Raw genomic sequence first — 18,523 nt, 5'->3', positions numbered from 1 at the left:
CTTGTGACTAAAAGTAAAAAAAAAATTATGGCTAAATATAAATTATCATTCCTACATTCACTGTAAGAAATGTCACTTTTTCCAGCAAAAAGTCAAAGTTTTATCAGCGCACATTTGTAGTGGAAAAATTCTAACTTTTACCACTGCATTTACGTGCTGGGAAAAGTCATTTTTGCCAGCACTTTTCATTTTGCGCCAGAATAAGTTCTAATACCAACGTTGATTTGCCAACTCTTTTTGCCAACACATCAAAAGTAAATTTTATTTTGCCAGCACAATACAAAATTTTTGCCAGCACAAAAATGTGTTGATAAAAATGACATTTCTTGAAGTGTGTTTGTGACTAAAAGATCTGTGGCTAAATACATTAGTCACAAAAATCACAATTTGTTGTGACTAAATGTGTATTTAATTAGTAACAATACTTGTTGTGACTAAAACTAAATTAATGACAACTTGTATCTAATTACTATGCTATAATTAGTCACAAGTAATTGTGACTAAAAGTCACAAAAAAAATTATATTGTGACTAAAAGATTATCACTAAAGATGATTTTTTTTTATAGTGTTATATTGCTAAAAAAATATTAAATTTACGAAGCTTACAAACTCGAAACTTTAGATATACTTAAACAATAATTATGCTTTTATATCAAATGATAGATTAATTTAATCCCGTTTTACTTTAAAAAAAAAAAAAGAATACAAATTTGATGATGAGTTCCTAATCCCATTTCCAATTCAATATGCATATTGCATAAAAATTAAATATATATATATATATATATTCTCATTGTCCATTGATACAATATTCGGATGAGAGCTTAATAAAGAATTTGTTAGTATATTGTAAGAATGAATACCGTAAAATTTAGTATTGAAACAGTACATGCATTGGCTATGTACGTATGTGCGTATATATATTTACACTATATATAGTACGTACGTAGTAGTATTATTCGAAAAAATTGTTCCTACAAGCTCGATCATAATACTACTTTCTTATTTATGTATGTTTGGGTCCTATATTTTTGAAATAATTTAAAACTAAATGCACGCAAGGGTTACAAATAGTTAAATTAAAAAAAACTATAGAACGAATAATAATGACGAACATAGTATATATTATAATTAAGACGTAAGGTTGTATACATAAATTAAAATAGACATAACTTTCTAACCATTGAATAATATATATACTATACCAAAGCTAGAATTAATATGAATGAAAGCCTAGCCTTCCCCAACACGTCTTGATCTTTTTGAGTCTTTTCTTAATAATATCCTTATCATATTAGTCTATATATACACAAAAAGAGAATATTAAATAATAATAACCTTTTAAAAAAATATGTACTATACTTGTATATAAATCATGATGTTTTATTAATATATATATATATATATATATAGATATTTACATAACACTACTCTGATCAGAGACACTCTGCAAATTGCTGAACGCACTAAACATTGCGTAACCATAGAAAGAGATGGAAGCTACTTATAAACTAAACGACACTATAAATTAATTAAGAAGGTAATGAATTAAATAAAGAAATAAATAACAAGTAAATATTATCTGGTGGGATTCATCTGCATTTAATTTTTAAGGAAAACATATATAGGAGAGGTGCACCAATGATTAGCTATTAGACAAAGACAGCTTGAGTCTGTCTGATGTGGCATGCACGTGTCAGAAGCTTATAGGATCCAAATGGGAAAGGGCGGCGCACCAACCAGACAAGAGGAGCTGGATTGTGGGAAGAGCTATTGAGAGAAATTAAATTTATAATGTCATATTTTTATTATTAGCTAGTAAGACACACACAAATAAATATATATATATATAATAAGTTATATAAACACTTTATTATATATCTGATAATAAGTTTTTTATTTTTTGTTTTTTATGTTAAGAAAACGACTCATTTTATGTACATATATATATATATTTATAAAACAACAAGAATAATAATTAAAAAATAAATGTTATTATGTAATGCATTTTTGGTGAAATGGAAGTAGAAAAATCTTAATTTGGACACAAAATATGTAGATAGATATAATAGCAGTGGAGAGAGAGAGAGAGGGGTGGCGTGAAAACTTGTTGTCACGCCGTCCAAACAAACCTTTGAACCCAATCTGCCACCCCACGCGCAATCACTAAGTAAAGCTCTCTCTCTCTCTCACCTTGATTTGTATATATATATAAATACGAAACATTCTTCTATTAAGTCTTAGACAACAATACAACAACAAAACACGACAAACCAGCTCCTTTCCATAGCTATATACGTCCATCCATTTCCTTTTTATTAAAACCACTCTCTCTCTCTCTCTCTCTCTGACTTATAATAACCTAACTAGCTCTATATCTCTATCGAGATCGTTTGGTCAGTAATTACTTCGAGAAGCTGATCATCATCGGATCTGAAGCCTGAATTCTTGTAAGTATGTTCGATCGATCGAGACCCAATCATCGGGGATCAAGCAATATATATACATAATATCATCATATTATTGTTAATTTGCATGATTTTGTAAACTATATACAAAATCGTTTATCAATAAGGCTTGCTTGTTCCGAAATAATTTTCATTTTAAAAAATTGAATCTTGAAGATGTTTTTCTAAGATTATTTAAAATTTTCCCCATTTCGGTTATATCCAGTAATATTAATCTTCCAAATGCATGTTTGTTTTGACACAGTTATATAAGCAAATAGAGCACACATAGCCGTGTGTATGTATGTGTATGAAATTCATCATGTGTTTTCATGTCTGACTTCTGTCTTCAATATAATTTCTCGGATAATTAAAATATGATTATCTATAATAACATTAATTATAAATCCCTTATTATTTTCCGTTTAAAAAATAATTAAAAATAATAAAAAAAAACATAATATTTGTATATATATATATATAATTGTGTAGCGTGGTGGGCGTGAAAATGTTGTTGTCCACCAACACATGAGATGAACTGGAGAGTAGGACAGAGTGCACTGCACTCAAAGAAATGTAGTGATCGAACATGCTTTTGCCAGCAAAAGTCAAGCTTTTCGGCCAAAATAATTCTCTATTATATCTCTCTAGATATAATAAGTTGGTACATGCAACTAATAATAACAACCCAAATATACAACACTACTCTCTCTTCGCTTCATCACCTATTACTACTACAGTTAATTTGTTTGGTGGGTTCCATTACTAATGGTCTGCCATAATTTCTCTTTTCCTTTTTACCCTTTATCGTGGGTGAGATTATACCATCATTATGTGTCTCAAGCTGAAAATACTATAAACGTGATGCCACGGACCGTTGTTATAGATAGGAGGGCCCCAGTACTGAATATGATCAAACACCATTATATCTTCATCTATTGATAATCATGAGAACCCTATTAATTTATGTATATATACTTATGAAGCTTTTGAATTATATTAGCAAACTAGGTTCCGGAGTAATAAGTAGTCATATATATAGCTCTAATCGTTTGTAGGTCTAATCGTTTGTAGGTCAATATGCGTGTGGATATAACTTCCGCGTTTTCTATTATTGTTTTTAATTCTAATAGATATAAATATAAGAAAATTCTATAATGTACTTAAGGGATGCATTGATACATTTTTATATGTTTTAGTATCAGAAATAAATTTTTATTCAAATTTGTTTCTCATGCTTATGTAAATTATAATTATTTATTAAGATATTCTGTAAAATTTTAAGAAATTCGAAAAAGTTTAATACGCTGAAAACTGCGTTCAAATAATGTGTTGCACGCGTAACTATATTGTTTTATACGCGTGTAATATAGATAGTTTGAACATTGTTTTCCATATTGTAAGTTATTCCGAATTTCTCAAAATTTTATATAATATCTTAAATAGTTATAACGTACATGAATATGAAAGAGAATTAGATTAAAAATTCTTCTGAATACCGAAGAAAGTAGATGGTGCATCATACATCCCTAGGGATTCATTTGTAGAATCACCCATAAATATATTATAGGAGTATTGCTATTAGGCATTAGTAGTGCCCAGCACTTTTTATTTATGTAGTACTCGATACTTAATTACACCAATAGCAGGATAACACAAAAAAAAAAAAAAAAAAAAAGTAATAAGCTCCCATAGTATTTTTTTAGCAATTCTCATATTATAGTCACCATTCTCGTTTTTCAAAATTTATTGTTGTGTGAAATTATGTTGATGATTATATATATTATGTGTATGATAATATGATATAACATGGTCAAGAATCAATGATATTGGATTTCTAGCTAATATATCTCAATTTCTCTCTTTGACTTGTCATTATCGCAGAGGACTATAATCTTTAAAGCAATGGAAATGGAATCTTGTGTCCCACCAGGTTTTAGGTTTCATCCCACAGAAGAAGAACTTGTGGGTTACTATCTCAAAAGAAAGATTAACGCACTCAAAATTGATCTTGATGTCATTATTGACGTTGATCTCTATAAAATTGAGCCATGGGATATCCAAGGTAATACTAGCATATTCAAACAAAATCTATATAATATATTAATTGGACTTTTTGTGTATGTATAATCTGTGATTAGGAAAACTCAAATAGAAATAATGGCACAAATTATAAAGAGAATTGTTATTGAGCTTGTGCAGCTTACATGAAATTATAGGAGACACATGTATAAAATCTGATCATTATGTATAGCAACTATTTTATATATATTGAAATATATATACATATCATTATTAGACATTAATGGTGGCTATTACCTTTAAACATCAATTTTAAAAGTTATTATATTAATGTATATGGGATTAATACTTAATTATTGGACCAACATATACATATAGCAAGCTCTGGACATATAGATATAGGGATTTGACGTTTTTGGAGCTATAGGAATCTTGAAAGAAGAAAAAACAATAAAGGCACTTTTTAGTAGGAAGAAACTGAGAACGCACACATAAACATCACTCTTTTATTTAGTCGACATTTGTGTCACAAAAACTTCATTTTTTTCTAAAAAGGTATATAGTTCGAACATGCTATATTGTTTGTTAATTTATTCATCGACACTGTTTTATATAGAGCACTAGATGATAATATTATATAAATATATATATATATTAATTGAGTTTGTACGTCCGTACTGCAGCTCGATGCAACCTAGGGTACGATGAACAGAATGAATGGTACTTCTTTAGTCACAAAGACAAGAAGTACCCGACAGGAACTCGAACTAACAGAGCGACGGCAGCTGGGTTCTGGAAGGCAACAGGAAGAGACAAAGCTGTGCTTTCCAAGAACAGAATCATTGGGATGAGGAAGACCCTTGTCTTCTACAAGGGACGAGCTCCCAATGGCCGCAAATCTGATTGGATCATGCATGAGTATCGCCTCCAAACATCCGAGCATGCACCACCCCAGGCAAGTCTAATTCTTTTTTCATTCCATAGTTAAAAACCAAAATTAAAATGTATTGTTCATTATGATTAATTTGATATAATTATCATCATACCACTACTAGCAGATCATGACACATTGTTAATACTATACATTATAATTCAATAGTAGATACATCTCATATATATATAAATATTTTAATAATAATAATAATATTTTGCATGATACAAATTACACGCAACTATGACACAAGCATATAGCTTATTCATATCTTTATTATAAGTCTTCTTAAAAAATTTTAAATATGTCTCTATATGATGTTGAACAGTGTATCGGTTCATTGTTCCACTTCGAAATGTTTTGTGAGCAACTAATTATAATTTCGTTTGGAAATAAACTATATATTTTTCAATATTGACTAAACTTTTTTTAGTTTTGTTGAATTATATGCTTTCTAGTAGCTAGTGCGTGTGCTAGCTAGAGCATGCCCATGCATAGAAAATCTTCATTCATTATATAAGAAAAGGACATAATAAATAATAAATAAAAACATCAATATTTAATTTTAATTTATTATATTAAATTTGAGTGATACCCTTGGCTCTCTTGAAAAAGCTAAGTAAATTTTATTATTAGTAGTACATGTTTTTATTTTTTTGGTAAATCAGAAAAATTGTATTCGATCCTCAAGCAATCAAATACAAACACCATGCCAAAGCTATAGTAGTACATGTTTAATTACAAGGAAAACTTTGACTTGCTTTTTCTTCTCCAAGTAGAATATTAAACTTGACTAATATAATTATATGGATGTTCATCAAAAAGTTTTTGACTAATGGATGGGTGTCTCTGCATGCGTAATTTGCATTTCTAAAATTTTAATATTTCTGCTCCGATCACCACATATATAATAAAGATTTATATAATTAATTTAGAGTGAAAGTGGCCTTTGAGGGTAGTACTAATTAAGTATGAGTGAAGAAAAAATAAAAATTAATATTCATTGGTTTTTGTGGGGAAGCAGGAAGAAGGTTGGGTTGTATGTCGAGCATTCAGAAAGCCAAGCCCTAGTCATCATCAAAGACAAGGTTATGAAATGTGGAATCATGGTAATTACTACGAAAGAGAAAACAGTAGTAGTAGTAGCCACATGATGAGGCCTCTTTACTCTTCTTCTTCTCCTTCCGTGGAAGAAAAACATAACATGGCTGATATTATTAATCATAATCCAAATAATGTCGCCGCAACTAGTACTGCTTTCCACAACTGCTTCATTCCTTCTTCATCAGTACATGTACATGATCAAGATCAACTCGTATATCCTCTGCCTTCGGTAGACCATATCCATCTCACTACTCATCATCATCATGAGGTCCTCCCTCAGCTCGACAGCCCCTCCATCTCGGCGAACTTGGCCGCCAATAATAATGATCATCAAAGTTTTCAGCGTAATAACACCAGTTGTACTGCTACTAATACTATTCTCAACAACGATCATCATCATCATCATCATGACAACTATGAAAATAGTAGTAACGAAATAAGGAGTAGCAGTACCAGTACTACTAGTCAATGTATTGACTGGAAAAACATGGACAGTTTTCTTTCATCCCATCTCAGTACTGATCATCCAATAATATCCTTTGTGGGCTCTGATGATTTGCCTCCTTTGGTCCCTCAAAATTATAGGCAAGAAACTCAGAACCGCCATTTTCTTGGGTGTTTTCCTGATCAATTGTGACAAATTCAATATACATTGATCGATTAAATATATATATATGCATATTTGATGATGATCAAGTATATATATACGTATGTGTACGTACGTATTATGTCGACCATATATATATGGTTACATTTTGTTTGCTAGCTTCATCATTGGATTAGAAGAAGATGGACGAGATCGAAGCAAGAACGATATAGCTCATGCTGACAATTATATATCGAAATTATTTACATTAATAAATAACACAATCCATGCCCAATCACTAGTAGGAACAGTATATAAAGCTATATATATGCTTTTTAAATTTGTTTTTTCCTTTAATTGAACATTTATAATATATATATTGATATATTAGTATATGACTGCTTTGCATGCGCATTAATATTGTTAGACAAAAAGAATGATTGTATTTGGAAAAAGAAATGGCTCCTTAACAAGTATATGCGACTCACCCTTTTGCTGTGTCACGTTTGAGAGTGCAATTAATTACATAAAGTTTTAATTAATTCAGTCTTCTAAATATTTATATTTGCACTGCACGTTATATGTTTTGCCAAGTTAATCTCCAAGTTTTATTTTTTTTTTTTGATAAATTAGTCCCCAAACTATATATATTTTGGCAAGTTGATCCACAAACTTTATTTCTTGATAAATTGGTCTCCAAACTTTTATTTCTTTAGCAACATTAAATTCTCACTATCAGATATTAGCATTTTATTAATTTTATTTCTTTTACATACTTTAATTTAATTTTTGTGTTAAGTTCAAATAATTTTATTTTTTAAAAAATTTTAATAATTTTTTTGGGTGAATAAATATATTAATATTATTAATTATATTAATTTCATTTTAAATTTTAATTATTTGATAAAAATAATAATATTAATATTTTTTTATTTTAAATTTTTAGTACTCGTATAATATATACTGTATAATTATAATATTTAGTTTTTCAAGAAAATATTTAAAATATACTTTATTCATATATATTATTAATAAAAAAAAATAGAATAAATATTAGTGGACTCATATAATGGCTAGAGAGAATTCCAGCCCCCTCATATTATTATATTTTAGCATTTATAGTATATTTTATTGTTGATTTATAAATATATATCATTATAATTTTTTAATCGTATATATATTTATTGATTATTTAAATTTTGCATCAATAATGAATTAAAAATAAATTTTAAAATATAATTTATTTCGGTAATTTATAAAAAAAAAAAATAATGATAATAATATTTAAGCCTTTTCAATTATTTTTTTCTTCTTATTTTGACATATATGAAGAAAAAAAATACATATAAATCAAAAAATATATATTTATTTAATTTGATAATATATTAGTATAAAAATATTTTAAATTAATAAAAAAATAAATAAATAAATAAAATACTATCATTTAAGAGTGAAGACTTAATGTTTCAAAGAAAATAAAAATTTGGGAATTAATTTGCTAAAAAATAAAGTTTGAGAACCAATTTGCAAAAACTTATATAATTTGGGGACCAATTTATCAAAAAATAAAATTTAAGGACCAACTTACATGCATGTCTAATTTAGAAATCTAGGGTACAAAACAAATAAGTCAATATTTTATATGTTTTTTTCAATGTGAATGTAATATTGTGCTTGAGTACTACATGCATGAAGCATGCAGCTTGAATTTTGTATCCAATAATATATATAATAAGATTATTAATTCAAAAATTAATCATAAAAAGGAGAGATAAGTACACTGAATCCATCCACTTGATTATGAATTTTGCTTTTATTAATTGATGTACAAATTGATTAACTGTAGTTAAGAGTGTTGATTAACTGTAGTTAAGTACACTGTACTTATTTTATGAATTTTGCTATTTTATTTTGTATGTCTAACATTTTGAGGAGCATTTTGCTACAAGTTAGGTATAAGTGGTATTTAGCACTATTTAACGTGACACTTTATAAATAAGTACAATACTATAAGATCCAATACTATTAAGTACAATAACGATATGACACCTTACATTTTTAACATTTTTGTCCTAACATTACATAAAAACATTATACTACAAAAGACTTTTGCCCTCTTTTATTTTCTCTTGACAATTAGTAATTTAGTACCATGTGCCCGGCAAATGCCCAAATACTTCCCATTCCCAATGTGAATTTGTGTTGGCAGAAAGGGCTGCCAAAGCCTCATCAGTAAATGTGTTTTTCCCAGTGTCAAATAGACAAGTGCTAAATCATTTACCAGAAAAATATAAGAAACGCTAGGGAAAACAATATATACAATATTATAGAAATTACATTTGCTGACACGTGATTGTGCCAGCAAAGGTGACAGAGTTTTGCGCCAACAAAGTTTGACTTGTGATGGCGCATTAACACACCAACTATAATCATATTTTTGCTGGCACAATAATTACATTAATAATAAGTTCAATGTTTAACAAGACATAAAAGCATCAACAAAAACCTTCAGGCCAAAAAATGGACAACCTTCTCTGGGATTATTAGAAATTAGTATCTGGGACCTCGAGAAAAGGTTACTAAGAAATATATTTTATTAATTTAAATTTGATTTAATTTTAAATTATAATCAATAATTCAAACAAATAAAAATAGTGAATATAAAAATTTAATTTTAAATACTATATAAATTTAAATGATGTTAATTTTAAATTAAAAGTTATATTAAAATAAATATAAGTGTCACCCAACCTTGTCGCTACGCCATCGTCGTATTTACTTTCTTTTTTTTTAAGAGAGGGATGCCCTTAAAGAGAAAGAAAAGAGACTAAATTACAAGGGTCATCACCAATCCAAATCGCTACTTCATCTAGCCCCAAAGCCCAATTAGCTAAATGATGAGATAGAATGTTAGCAGAACGGCTAATGTGGGTGATATGGGGGTCGGGGAGAAGAGATAAAGCTGTCTTAATTTCACGAATGGTGTCACCAAAGAGTGAAAGATCTTCTTTGGGGCTTGTCAAAGCGTCAGTAACTGTCTTGCAATCCGTTTCTACCTGATGGATAGGAAAACACTCTTCAATGCACCAAAGAAGGGATGTGAGGAGAGCTTTTGCTTCGAGCGTTGCCACATCGCCTCCTCCTAAGTGAGAAGAAGCGACAGAAGCTACAACTTGACCTTCGCTATTACGGATGACTCCTCCAAAACCTGCTTTTGCACTATTCTTCGGGATTGCAGCATCAGTGTTCAGCTTGAGGTGGCCCTGAGGCGGGGGAACCCAGATGGATGTTGGGGGGCCTGGTCACTGGAGACTGAAGCTGACGAACTTGGGAGGAAGACTTCTATTCTTCCAGAAAACTATTGGCCAGATTGAAAATTGCATGACTTTGATCCTGCATTTGGTTCTTGATAGCTTTGTTCCTGTTATGCCAAATAAGCCAAGTAACACAGAGGAAAGAATCTACCTCCTCTTTCTGTTAAGTTAGTATATATCATATGTGCAATATCATGGAAAGAAGCAGTAAAATTAGGTAAAGAGTAAATATAGTGATAGAAGATTGTACCTTTCCAGACACTTCGAACGCTCTTGCAGAAGAACAGGGCATGAGAAACTGTTTCTTCATGATGACCACAACGTTCACAAAGGGGGTTAAGGAGGATTTTCCTAAAGGCAAGATTCTTTCTGGTTGGGAGTGTATATGTGGAGGCGGGATAGGCAAAATGTTTTACCTTAGGCGGAATGTGGAGATGCCACAAGATTTTCCATCAGGGGGAGGGAGAGGATGATGAGGGGATATCTGGGGGTGAGGTAGATGAAAAGCTTAGATGATATACTGATTTGACTGAGTAAGTTCCAAATTTTGTGAGTTTCCAAATTAGGTTATCATCCATGGGGTGAATAGGAAGGGGGATAGAAAGAATATCTTGTACAATGTGGGGTGGGTAACTGTTATGAAGACTAGCAAATCCCAAGTCATATTGGTAGAGATAAAAGAAGCTACTTTATCAGGGACCGGTCCTATAGGGGTGACCCTATTATGCCCAGGAACCCAATTGTCAAGAGTAGTAGAGGTGTTTTGCCCATTGCCTATTCTCGAAATAAGGCCCTTGTGTAGCAACTCTTTTCCCCAAAAAAATGCTACGCCAAACAAATGAGGGGGAATGTCCTAGGGAGCAGGTCATGAATGTGGAATTCAGGTGGTATCTGGCTGCTAAGACTTTGGCCACAGTTGAGTTTGGGTGCTTGAGGATGCGCCAGGCTTGTTTAGCAAGCAAAGCCTGATTGAAATGGACGAGGGAGCGGAAACCAAGCCCCCTGTGACTCTTGGATTTGCAGAGTTTATGCCAGCTTTGCCAATGAGTTTTGGGGCGATTGTTCTCATTAAAGCCCCACCAAAAGTTAGCCATGATAGATTCAAGGGAATGGCATGTGGTGACCGGAAGACGAAAGTAGGTCATGGTATAAGTGGGAATTGCCTGAATGACTGACTTGAGAAGGGTTTCTTTACCTCCTTTAGAAAAAACTTTATGTTTCTAGTTGTTGATTTTGATCTTTGATTTTGTTCACCGTATTGGGATCCCAGTTAGGGCTACTCTTAGCTTGTTCGAGATCTTTCTCAAGGCGAGAAATGCGCCTTTTAAACTGAAATTTTTTTTTGTGGTTCCAATCATTTAAGTGAGCAGCACAGTTAGTTTGAGTAGCAACCAAGCGGGGGATGACCTCAAGGTTACTAGAAGGGCACTTCCAAGTCGAATTCAGGGTGTTATCCCAATTGGGCTCCGAGAGCCAAACATTTTCAAAAAATAATCGCTTTTATCTTGATCAGGGGAAGGCCTGGTTGTGCCTTTGGTAACAAGCTCGAGAGCACGATGATCAGAACCGAAGAAACCCAAATGTGAGAGGAGAGCATCCGGGAAAAGGTTAGACCAAATCGGATTGACAATGCACCAATCAATACGTTGTTGAATGTTTTTTGGGGCGGCTACGTTATTGTTCCAGGTGAGAAGGGGGCCTTTTGGTTCGAGAGGGGCTAAATTAAAAGAGTCGAGGAAACATTTGAAATCATGGGAAGGACCTCTGTCAGGGTTTCCCCCTTGCTTGTCATCCAAATTAAGAAAAGCATTAAAATCCCTTATTATAAGCCAAGGATCAGTGGGATTATTGTCCCCAATTCGGTTTAAGATTCTCCATGTGTGGGGCCTTTGGGCCACAAAGTATTGTATTAGTATTATTTAATCTGGGTCCCGGTCCCTGGTCTGGATCCTGAGTCAGGGTCCGAGTCTGATATCGGGTCAGGGTCCGGGTTTGGGTTTGGGTTCGAATCGGATGTTAGGTCCTGGTCGGGGTCTGGGTCTGGGTCCGGGTACGGGTCGGGGTTCGAATCGAGGTCCGGGTCTAGTAGGGGTGTTCACTAAGTATCCGATCCAATCTAATTCGTACGATCCAATCTAATTCGTACGATCCAATCCAATCCAATCTGCAAAATGCGAATATCCGCACTTGCGCAAATTGGATTGGATTGAAAAATCTAAAATCCGCACTTGTGCGGATTGGATGTTGTTTGACCTCAAAAAGTAACTGATCCAATCCAATTCGCACTTAATTATATATTTTTAAAAAATTGTAATATATAATATATATTAATTTTCTAGTAATAAAAAAAAGGACACAAACTTCTAATTTCTTAATTTTTTTTAGTAATATATTGAGTTGGTGTATTTTATTTGTTTTATTATAAAAAATATAGAAAAATTATTCTTATTCACATAGACATATACACATAAATTTAAATATATATACTAACTTATTTATTTTAATAATGAATACATATATATTAGTATAAATTTAAAAATGAGTACATATATATTGACATATTTGTATATTGGTTTGATGTATATATAAATGGAGATGTAAATAGATTATTATTGGAGATTAAGAAACAATAGTCTTTTTTAAATTTTTTTTCTATAAAATATTAAATAATTTATCATTAAAAAAGCAACCGATCCAAAATAACCGATCCAATCCGCACTATTACGGATTGGATTGTATTGGATTTAAACTATTATGCGGACCGGATTGGATCCAAAATATGAAATCCGTATTTAGTGCGGATTGGATGTTGTTTGACCAAAAAAGTGCGGATTAGATCGGATGAACACCCCTAGGGTCTGGGGTTCGGGTCCGGGTCTTGGTCCCGGTCCCGGATCCGAGGTCTAGGTCCGGGGTTTGGGTCGGGGTCCGGGTCCCGGTCTGGGTCCTAGGTTCAGATTGGAGATTGGTGTTGATCCCGAATCCTTTGTAAATATTATAATACAAGCTAATACGGACTATTTGTTATGTATTAAATAATACAACATAGATTGTATTAAAAAATTTGGTCGTAATAATTAATACAATACATTGTTTTATCCAAACATAGTGTTATTTATTATTTAATACAATACGACTCTTATACGGCGTACCAAACGAGCCCTAAGAGGATGAGTTGAATGAGGAAACTTTGAATGCTTATTATGAGAATGAGGATCCAAGAGGTGCTAGGGAGTCGGTAGGGAAGTCTAGCATTCCTGACCTTAGTGAGCCTTCAACACGGAGGTCTCCAAATCACATTCCCTCTAGTAGCACGAATCCTCCTAAATGTATTATGTAATTGAAATAAGAATGTTTAACTTAGCTAAAAATATACGGTAATTTATCGAATATATAAAAATATTTATAGTATAAAAAAACCCACTAAAGTATGTATGTACGTATATACAAAGTAAAGTAAAATATAAGATCCCCTTATTCTCATAGCCAGCAAAACTTACCTCATTCCTTCACTCTACAGTATAATTTTTACGGAAGACAAGTCAAAGTAGTTTAACAATATAAAATTTCAGAGTTCTCTTTTTCTTTACATGTTTTTCCTCTCTTCAGTTTGAAGGTAATTTACGCAGATCCATATATAAAGATTCTCACCAGCTACATATAGTTCACAATCTGGAGCGACGTATGCATTTGATTGGGTTAAACTGATTATGCCTCCGTCGGCTAATGGAATCTGATGAACGGATATCCCAACCTTCAATGTTGTTGGGGACACAAACGTCAAACAAGATTTGGCCAAGGACGCCATGAACGTTAATGCTTGTTGGTGGATTAGGAAGGTGGATCAGACCTTCTTGTCTATGTTCATCTTGCATGGACCCGACATCTCTGCCTTCGTAGTACTCCACTGAGCTAGGCAAGTAGAGATTGTCACCTGCAGCCAGAGAAATCCCCTGGAAACTATTTGAGCTCGCTGCTGTTTTTGTTAAAGTAGGAATTGGCTCTACTGTCTCGTCATGCGTTACCTCTACATTGCCTAATTTTTCTCCTTCAAGCCGTTTTATTCTTTGAGAATAGATTCCTGCTGATTTACGGAGGAGCTCTGTCACTGCAGCCTCGTACTGAATTTTGTAATTCCTATAGTGGCCTGTGGCAACATCAGGTTGAGTTTGAAAAATATAAACATAATTTAGGAATAAGAATGCAGTTCGATCTTGCTAGATAATTTAGCAATATCCAGGGAGTACTTAAGTTAAGAAACATACCCACATGAGGTGAGTCATTCCACTTTACAAGATTTACATCGGCCCCAAGTTCTTGCAGTCGTTGAGCAAAATTGTGGATAATTTGGAATGGAGCAAGATCATCATTTTTTGAACATAATATAAGATATGGAACCTTCATGTTCTGCATAAGAATAGCAGTGGTTGATAGAAAAGAATAAGATCAAGAGTAGAATTATTGAATTGAAGAGAAATTAATGCACACTTTGTTACTTACAGCAGTAGAATACAGAGTCTGCCAGTAATCTGCACGCTGTTGTTCAAACCTACTGAGAAAAAGAGCATCAAGACTAGAAGCAATACCATGAGCTAACCAAGATACTACTCTTGGTGGTTTGGACATTTTCATCACAGTTGGGTGAAGAATGAATTTGGTTCCTAGATCACTGGTAAAATCCACTGGACTTGAATCATAGATGTAGCCGCAAATGCAGTCTTTAACTAGCCGGTAATCATCCTTAGCCAAAAATAAAAAAGTAAAGACAGAGAGAGAGAGAGAGAGGAAAAAAATCAGCAAAGTTGAGCCATCACTATGGCAGTCATGTTAACCTTATTTCATAGTTGAGCCAATGTACACATTCATGCTCAAATAAAGTGAAGCGTCTACAGTTATCATGACAGAATTACTAGTAGCAAGAAAAGAAAATGCATACCAGATCCAATTGTGTTTCACAAATTCCCTCAATTATCTGCCAAAGAAGAAATGGCATTCATTAACTGGAATCACAGTAAAAATACATAACTCAAAACAAAAAAAGTCCTTTAACATTGGAACATCCCGTGTTTGAAGTGGTTTACCTGAAGAACCTTGACCATACAGGCTTTAGGACCACCAGAGAAAGAAGCAAATACTACTGGGCGTGGCTTACTTTTTAGTTCCTGCAAGCAAATTATATATGCGATTACTTGTAAATCCCATGTGATCAATCATATTTCAGGGTGACTTTTACATTACATGTTTTGTATTACCCTAATCTGGTCAGGCACATTTACAACTTTTCTATATTACTTAGATATGGTGTTCTATTAAATCTGAATATAAATGCAAATTTCACAGCAACTATAAGTTTACTCACCACTACAAGCTCTTTTAAAATATCAATGGCAAGCGGTGTTGCTTTCTCGGGGAAGAACCTGCATAAATTAAAGAGATTTTTCGAACAAAAGAGAAGCAATTTAGAACTGCCTTTTTAGTCTTACCAACACAGAAAGGCAGAATCATTGCAGCACTAATGTATTTCCAAAGTCTAATTCTGTTAAATAGATGGCATTCCATTAATTTCTTTTTGAGTCTAAAACATTAAGGAGGCGTTTGGTTGGGGGGAATGAAAATATAGGAATAGGAATGAGAATAGGAATAGGAATAGGAATGGAATGGAATAAAATTTAAAATGCATAAAAAAAATTGATAAAAAAATAATTAAATTTTTTTTCTTGTTACATTGGAATGGCCATTCCTTTCTTTTTAAAATAGAATAGTCATTCCACCAAAATGGTGGAAAGAGCATTCCATTGGAATGCCATTCCAATACTTTAAAATGCAACCAAACAAAGGAATGGAATGAAAATTGTTTCCTTTCCATTCCATTCCATTTTATTACCTCCAACCAAACGCAACCTAAATATTTTGCTTCCCAAGTAGATCTTATCATAATAATTCATTCAGTGAGATGCAGTCATATTTTGCAACCGAACCAACAAGATGGAACTTGTTACAATTGCATTAAAAGTTGGTATAATGGTCATATTCTACGTCCAACAGAATATAATCATCATGTGTGCTTATGGTCCTTTAAGTTTCATACAAAATAAGTCTGTAATGATCAATAGTTTAAGAGGAAAGCTTTCCACAATTTTCCCAAGATATATGAATGAAATAATCTAGAGTCGGGTATCAATGAACAAGAAGAAACAGAATCAAAAACACTTTTGGAAAGAGTACTCTAGTGAAAGTGGCCATCCAAATAGACAAAGTTGTTACTGGAGTATACAGTGGACTATTCAGCCTTAATCATGATGGAAACAAAGATGGATCTTCTCGAAGGCAAGAAATTGAGATCGAATGGTCCAACCGAAACGCGGACGAAGGAACGTATATTGAGAGTAGACTAAGGTTAAGTGTCCAAATAGGAAGGACAAACTTGGTATGCTTATAGTTATTGATGTCTTCTATAGATCAATTTTTGTAGTCTGGAAGATGAAGAAGCTGCTTGAGTTGTAAGTGTGAATTATATTTTTCAAGTTGCAGAGGCATAAACAGTGGAGAAGGCATTCCCACAATATAGTGAACTTGAAAGAAAAGCTGATTAGGAGTTCGTACAGTTCAGTCTTTGTTGTAGGTGTAAGTTTCTCAAATTGCTAGGAAGAATAAACATTTCAAAATCCCATAATCAAGCTTTCTTTTTTGGCAATAAAGTATGCCCTTTTTAATCCCAAAATAGGTCTGTATATGTATTTTGTTCTTGGTACACTATACCCATTACAATTGTTTGTCTTCGTCAAAAAAAGTCAACGTAATCAATGACCCACCAACCCAGAACTAACCCAATTTAAGAGAGAAATCGAAACTGAACTATCTCAATGGAGACGTATCAACAGTAATAAAATTCCACTCTAACGACAATCTAGTTGTATCTGGAATACATTTAAGAAAACCACATTTTGCATAAACAAAAGAAGAAAACTCAGTGCAAAACCCATACATAGAGCTCCACAAGTGAGGTATAATCCAGCAAATCGAACAAGCAAAACTAAATTAGATGGTTTTCTGAAACCAAGTCAACCCGTAAAACCCACATAGCTAATTATAAAAGAAACACAAAACCCATAAAAGATAATTCAAAAACTGGCAAAAAAAAGAAAAAAGAATACCACTGAACTCACATATTGAGAAATTGAGAGTGGCAAACGAGAGAATTCCATCCCAAAGAGGTGTAGAGCTGAACATAACTCTTCAAGTGTCTTTCATGGCTGGACATCCATGCGAACACTACAACAATTCCTTCAACTTTCTCACATCGCTCTTTTCTCCCCCAGTAATACCTTCCTCCAAATCCCCACATCTTCTTCGTTCTCGTTCCAACCAAAAACAAACTTTTACTACGTCTACCAAAATTCTTCGAAAATTCTCCCAAATTAAGCAGATAAATTACTCAAAAAAGAAAAATTGATATTCCAGGAGAAGAGATGTTAAGCTGGTAAATGATTTTGTCGTATCCACAATTTTGCACAAATGTTGTATTTTTTGTTTCAAGGATATGCGTGATGATCTTCGAGTTTTGGATTAAGTGCAATCAAGTAGTTGCTGTTACCTCTGCAACTTCCAACAAAAGCGGCCCACGTAGTACCCACCATACGATTTTTCTCCTCATGAACTACCCATCATCTATTGATCGAGTGGAAGACCATCACAATGCTAGCAAGTTGGGCTAAACTTGGGGCGAATTTATCGAGTTTCGGGTTCAAAAAAATAAAACCGAACCTGGACCCGAATAGGGCACGGGTTGGCTGGTTGGCAGGTCACGGATTGACAGATTTCGGTTGGCCGAGTTGACCGAATTGGCAGGTTGACTCGGTCAACTCGATCAACTCCTTAAAAAATTTATTTTTTTTATTTAAAACTAATAAAAATAACAATAAATTAAAATAAATTTTATATACTATTAAAAAATTATTATATATTTGTGAACTAGGTAACAATGTCGCACTTCCAACCGCTCTTCAAATATTTTTAAACTATATTATTTTTTAAAATACGACAAACTAAAAACTAACTAAAGAGTCACCGTCAATTTAAATTAATAATATTAATATAAAACATCAAAACTATATAAAT

The 18,523-nt window shown here is 32.7% G+C and overlaps 2 protein-coding genes across 3 annotated transcripts; one reads left to right on the top strand and one right to left on the bottom strand.

Moving 5' to 3' along the window:
* Positions 1 to 2,164: 2,164 nt before the first annotated feature.
* LOC115702348 (NAC domain-containing protein 30) lies at positions 2,165 to 7,594 on the top strand. The gene is made up of 4 exons (XM_030629812.2): positions 2,165 to 2,451; positions 4,333 to 4,513; positions 5,154 to 5,425; positions 6,426 to 7,594. The coding sequence occupies exons 2-4, from the start codon at positions 4,354 to 4,356 to the stop codon at positions 7,140 to 7,142; spliced, it is 1,149 nt and encodes a 382-aa protein (XP_030485672.2). The 5' UTR covers positions 2,165 to 2,451; positions 4,333 to 4,353; the 3' UTR covers positions 7,143 to 7,594.
* A 5,874-nt stretch (positions 7,595 to 13,468) lies between these two features.
* On the bottom strand, positions 13,469 to 18,060 carry LOC115702346 (uncharacterized). 2 transcript variants are annotated; one of them, XM_030629811.2, is made up of 8 exons: positions 17,572 to 18,060; positions 15,765 to 15,822; positions 15,487 to 15,567; positions 15,342 to 15,377; positions 14,906 to 15,145; positions 14,671 to 14,812; positions 14,057 to 14,552; positions 13,469 to 13,728 (listed from the first exon to the last, which is right to left on the bottom strand). In XM_030629811.2, the coding sequence occupies exons 1-7, from the start codon at positions 17,748 to 17,750 to the stop codon at positions 14,071 to 14,073; spliced, it is 1,218 nt and encodes a 405-aa protein (XP_030485671.2). In that variant the 5' UTR covers positions 17,751 to 18,060; the 3' UTR covers positions 13,469 to 13,728; positions 14,057 to 14,070. The 2 variants fall into 2 exon arrangements, with proteins under 2 accessions (XP_030485671.2, XP_030485669.2); XM_030629809.2 differs by lacking the exon at positions 13,469 to 13,728 and having other exon boundaries at positions 13,787 to 14,552; positions 17,572 to 18,059.
* Between the last annotated feature and the right edge of the window lie 463 nt (positions 18,061 to 18,523).

The sequence above is a fragment of the Cannabis sativa genome, chromosome X (assembly GCF_029168945.1).
Source record: "Cannabis sativa cultivar Pink pepper isolate KNU-18-1 chromosome X, ASM2916894v1, whole genome shotgun sequence".
Classification (NCBI taxonomy): Eukaryota; Viridiplantae; Streptophyta; class Magnoliopsida; order Rosales; family Cannabaceae; genus Cannabis; species Cannabis sativa.
Note: the sequence above shows the minus strand (reverse complement) of the source record. Positions and strands in the feature narration are given on the sequence as shown.

Coding starts and splice junctions, on each gene's coding strand:
- LOC115702346 (XM_030629811.2), bottom strand. CDS start 17,750: ATGTGGGGATTTGGAGGAAGGTATTACTGGGGGAGAAAAGAGCGATGT. Junction 15,378..15,486: donor GTATGGTCAAGGTTCTTCAG/GTAAACCACTTC, acceptor CTTCTTTGGCAG/ATAATTGAGGGAATTTGTGA. Junction 15,146..15,341: donor GTGAAACACAATTGGATCTG/GTATGCATTTTC, acceptor TTTTTGGCTAAG/GATGATTACCGGCTAGTTAA.
- LOC115702348 (XM_030629812.2), top strand. CDS start 4,354: ATGGAAATGGAATCTTGTGTCCCACCAGGTTTTAGGTTTCATCCCACA. Junction 4,514..5,153: donor TGAGCCATGGGATATCCAAG/GTAATACTAGCA, acceptor TCCGTACTGCAG/CTCGATGCAACCTAGGGTAC. Junction 5,426..6,425: donor CCGAGCATGCACCACCCCAG/GCAAGTCTAATT, acceptor GTGGGGAAGCAG/GAAGAAGGTTGGGTTGTATG.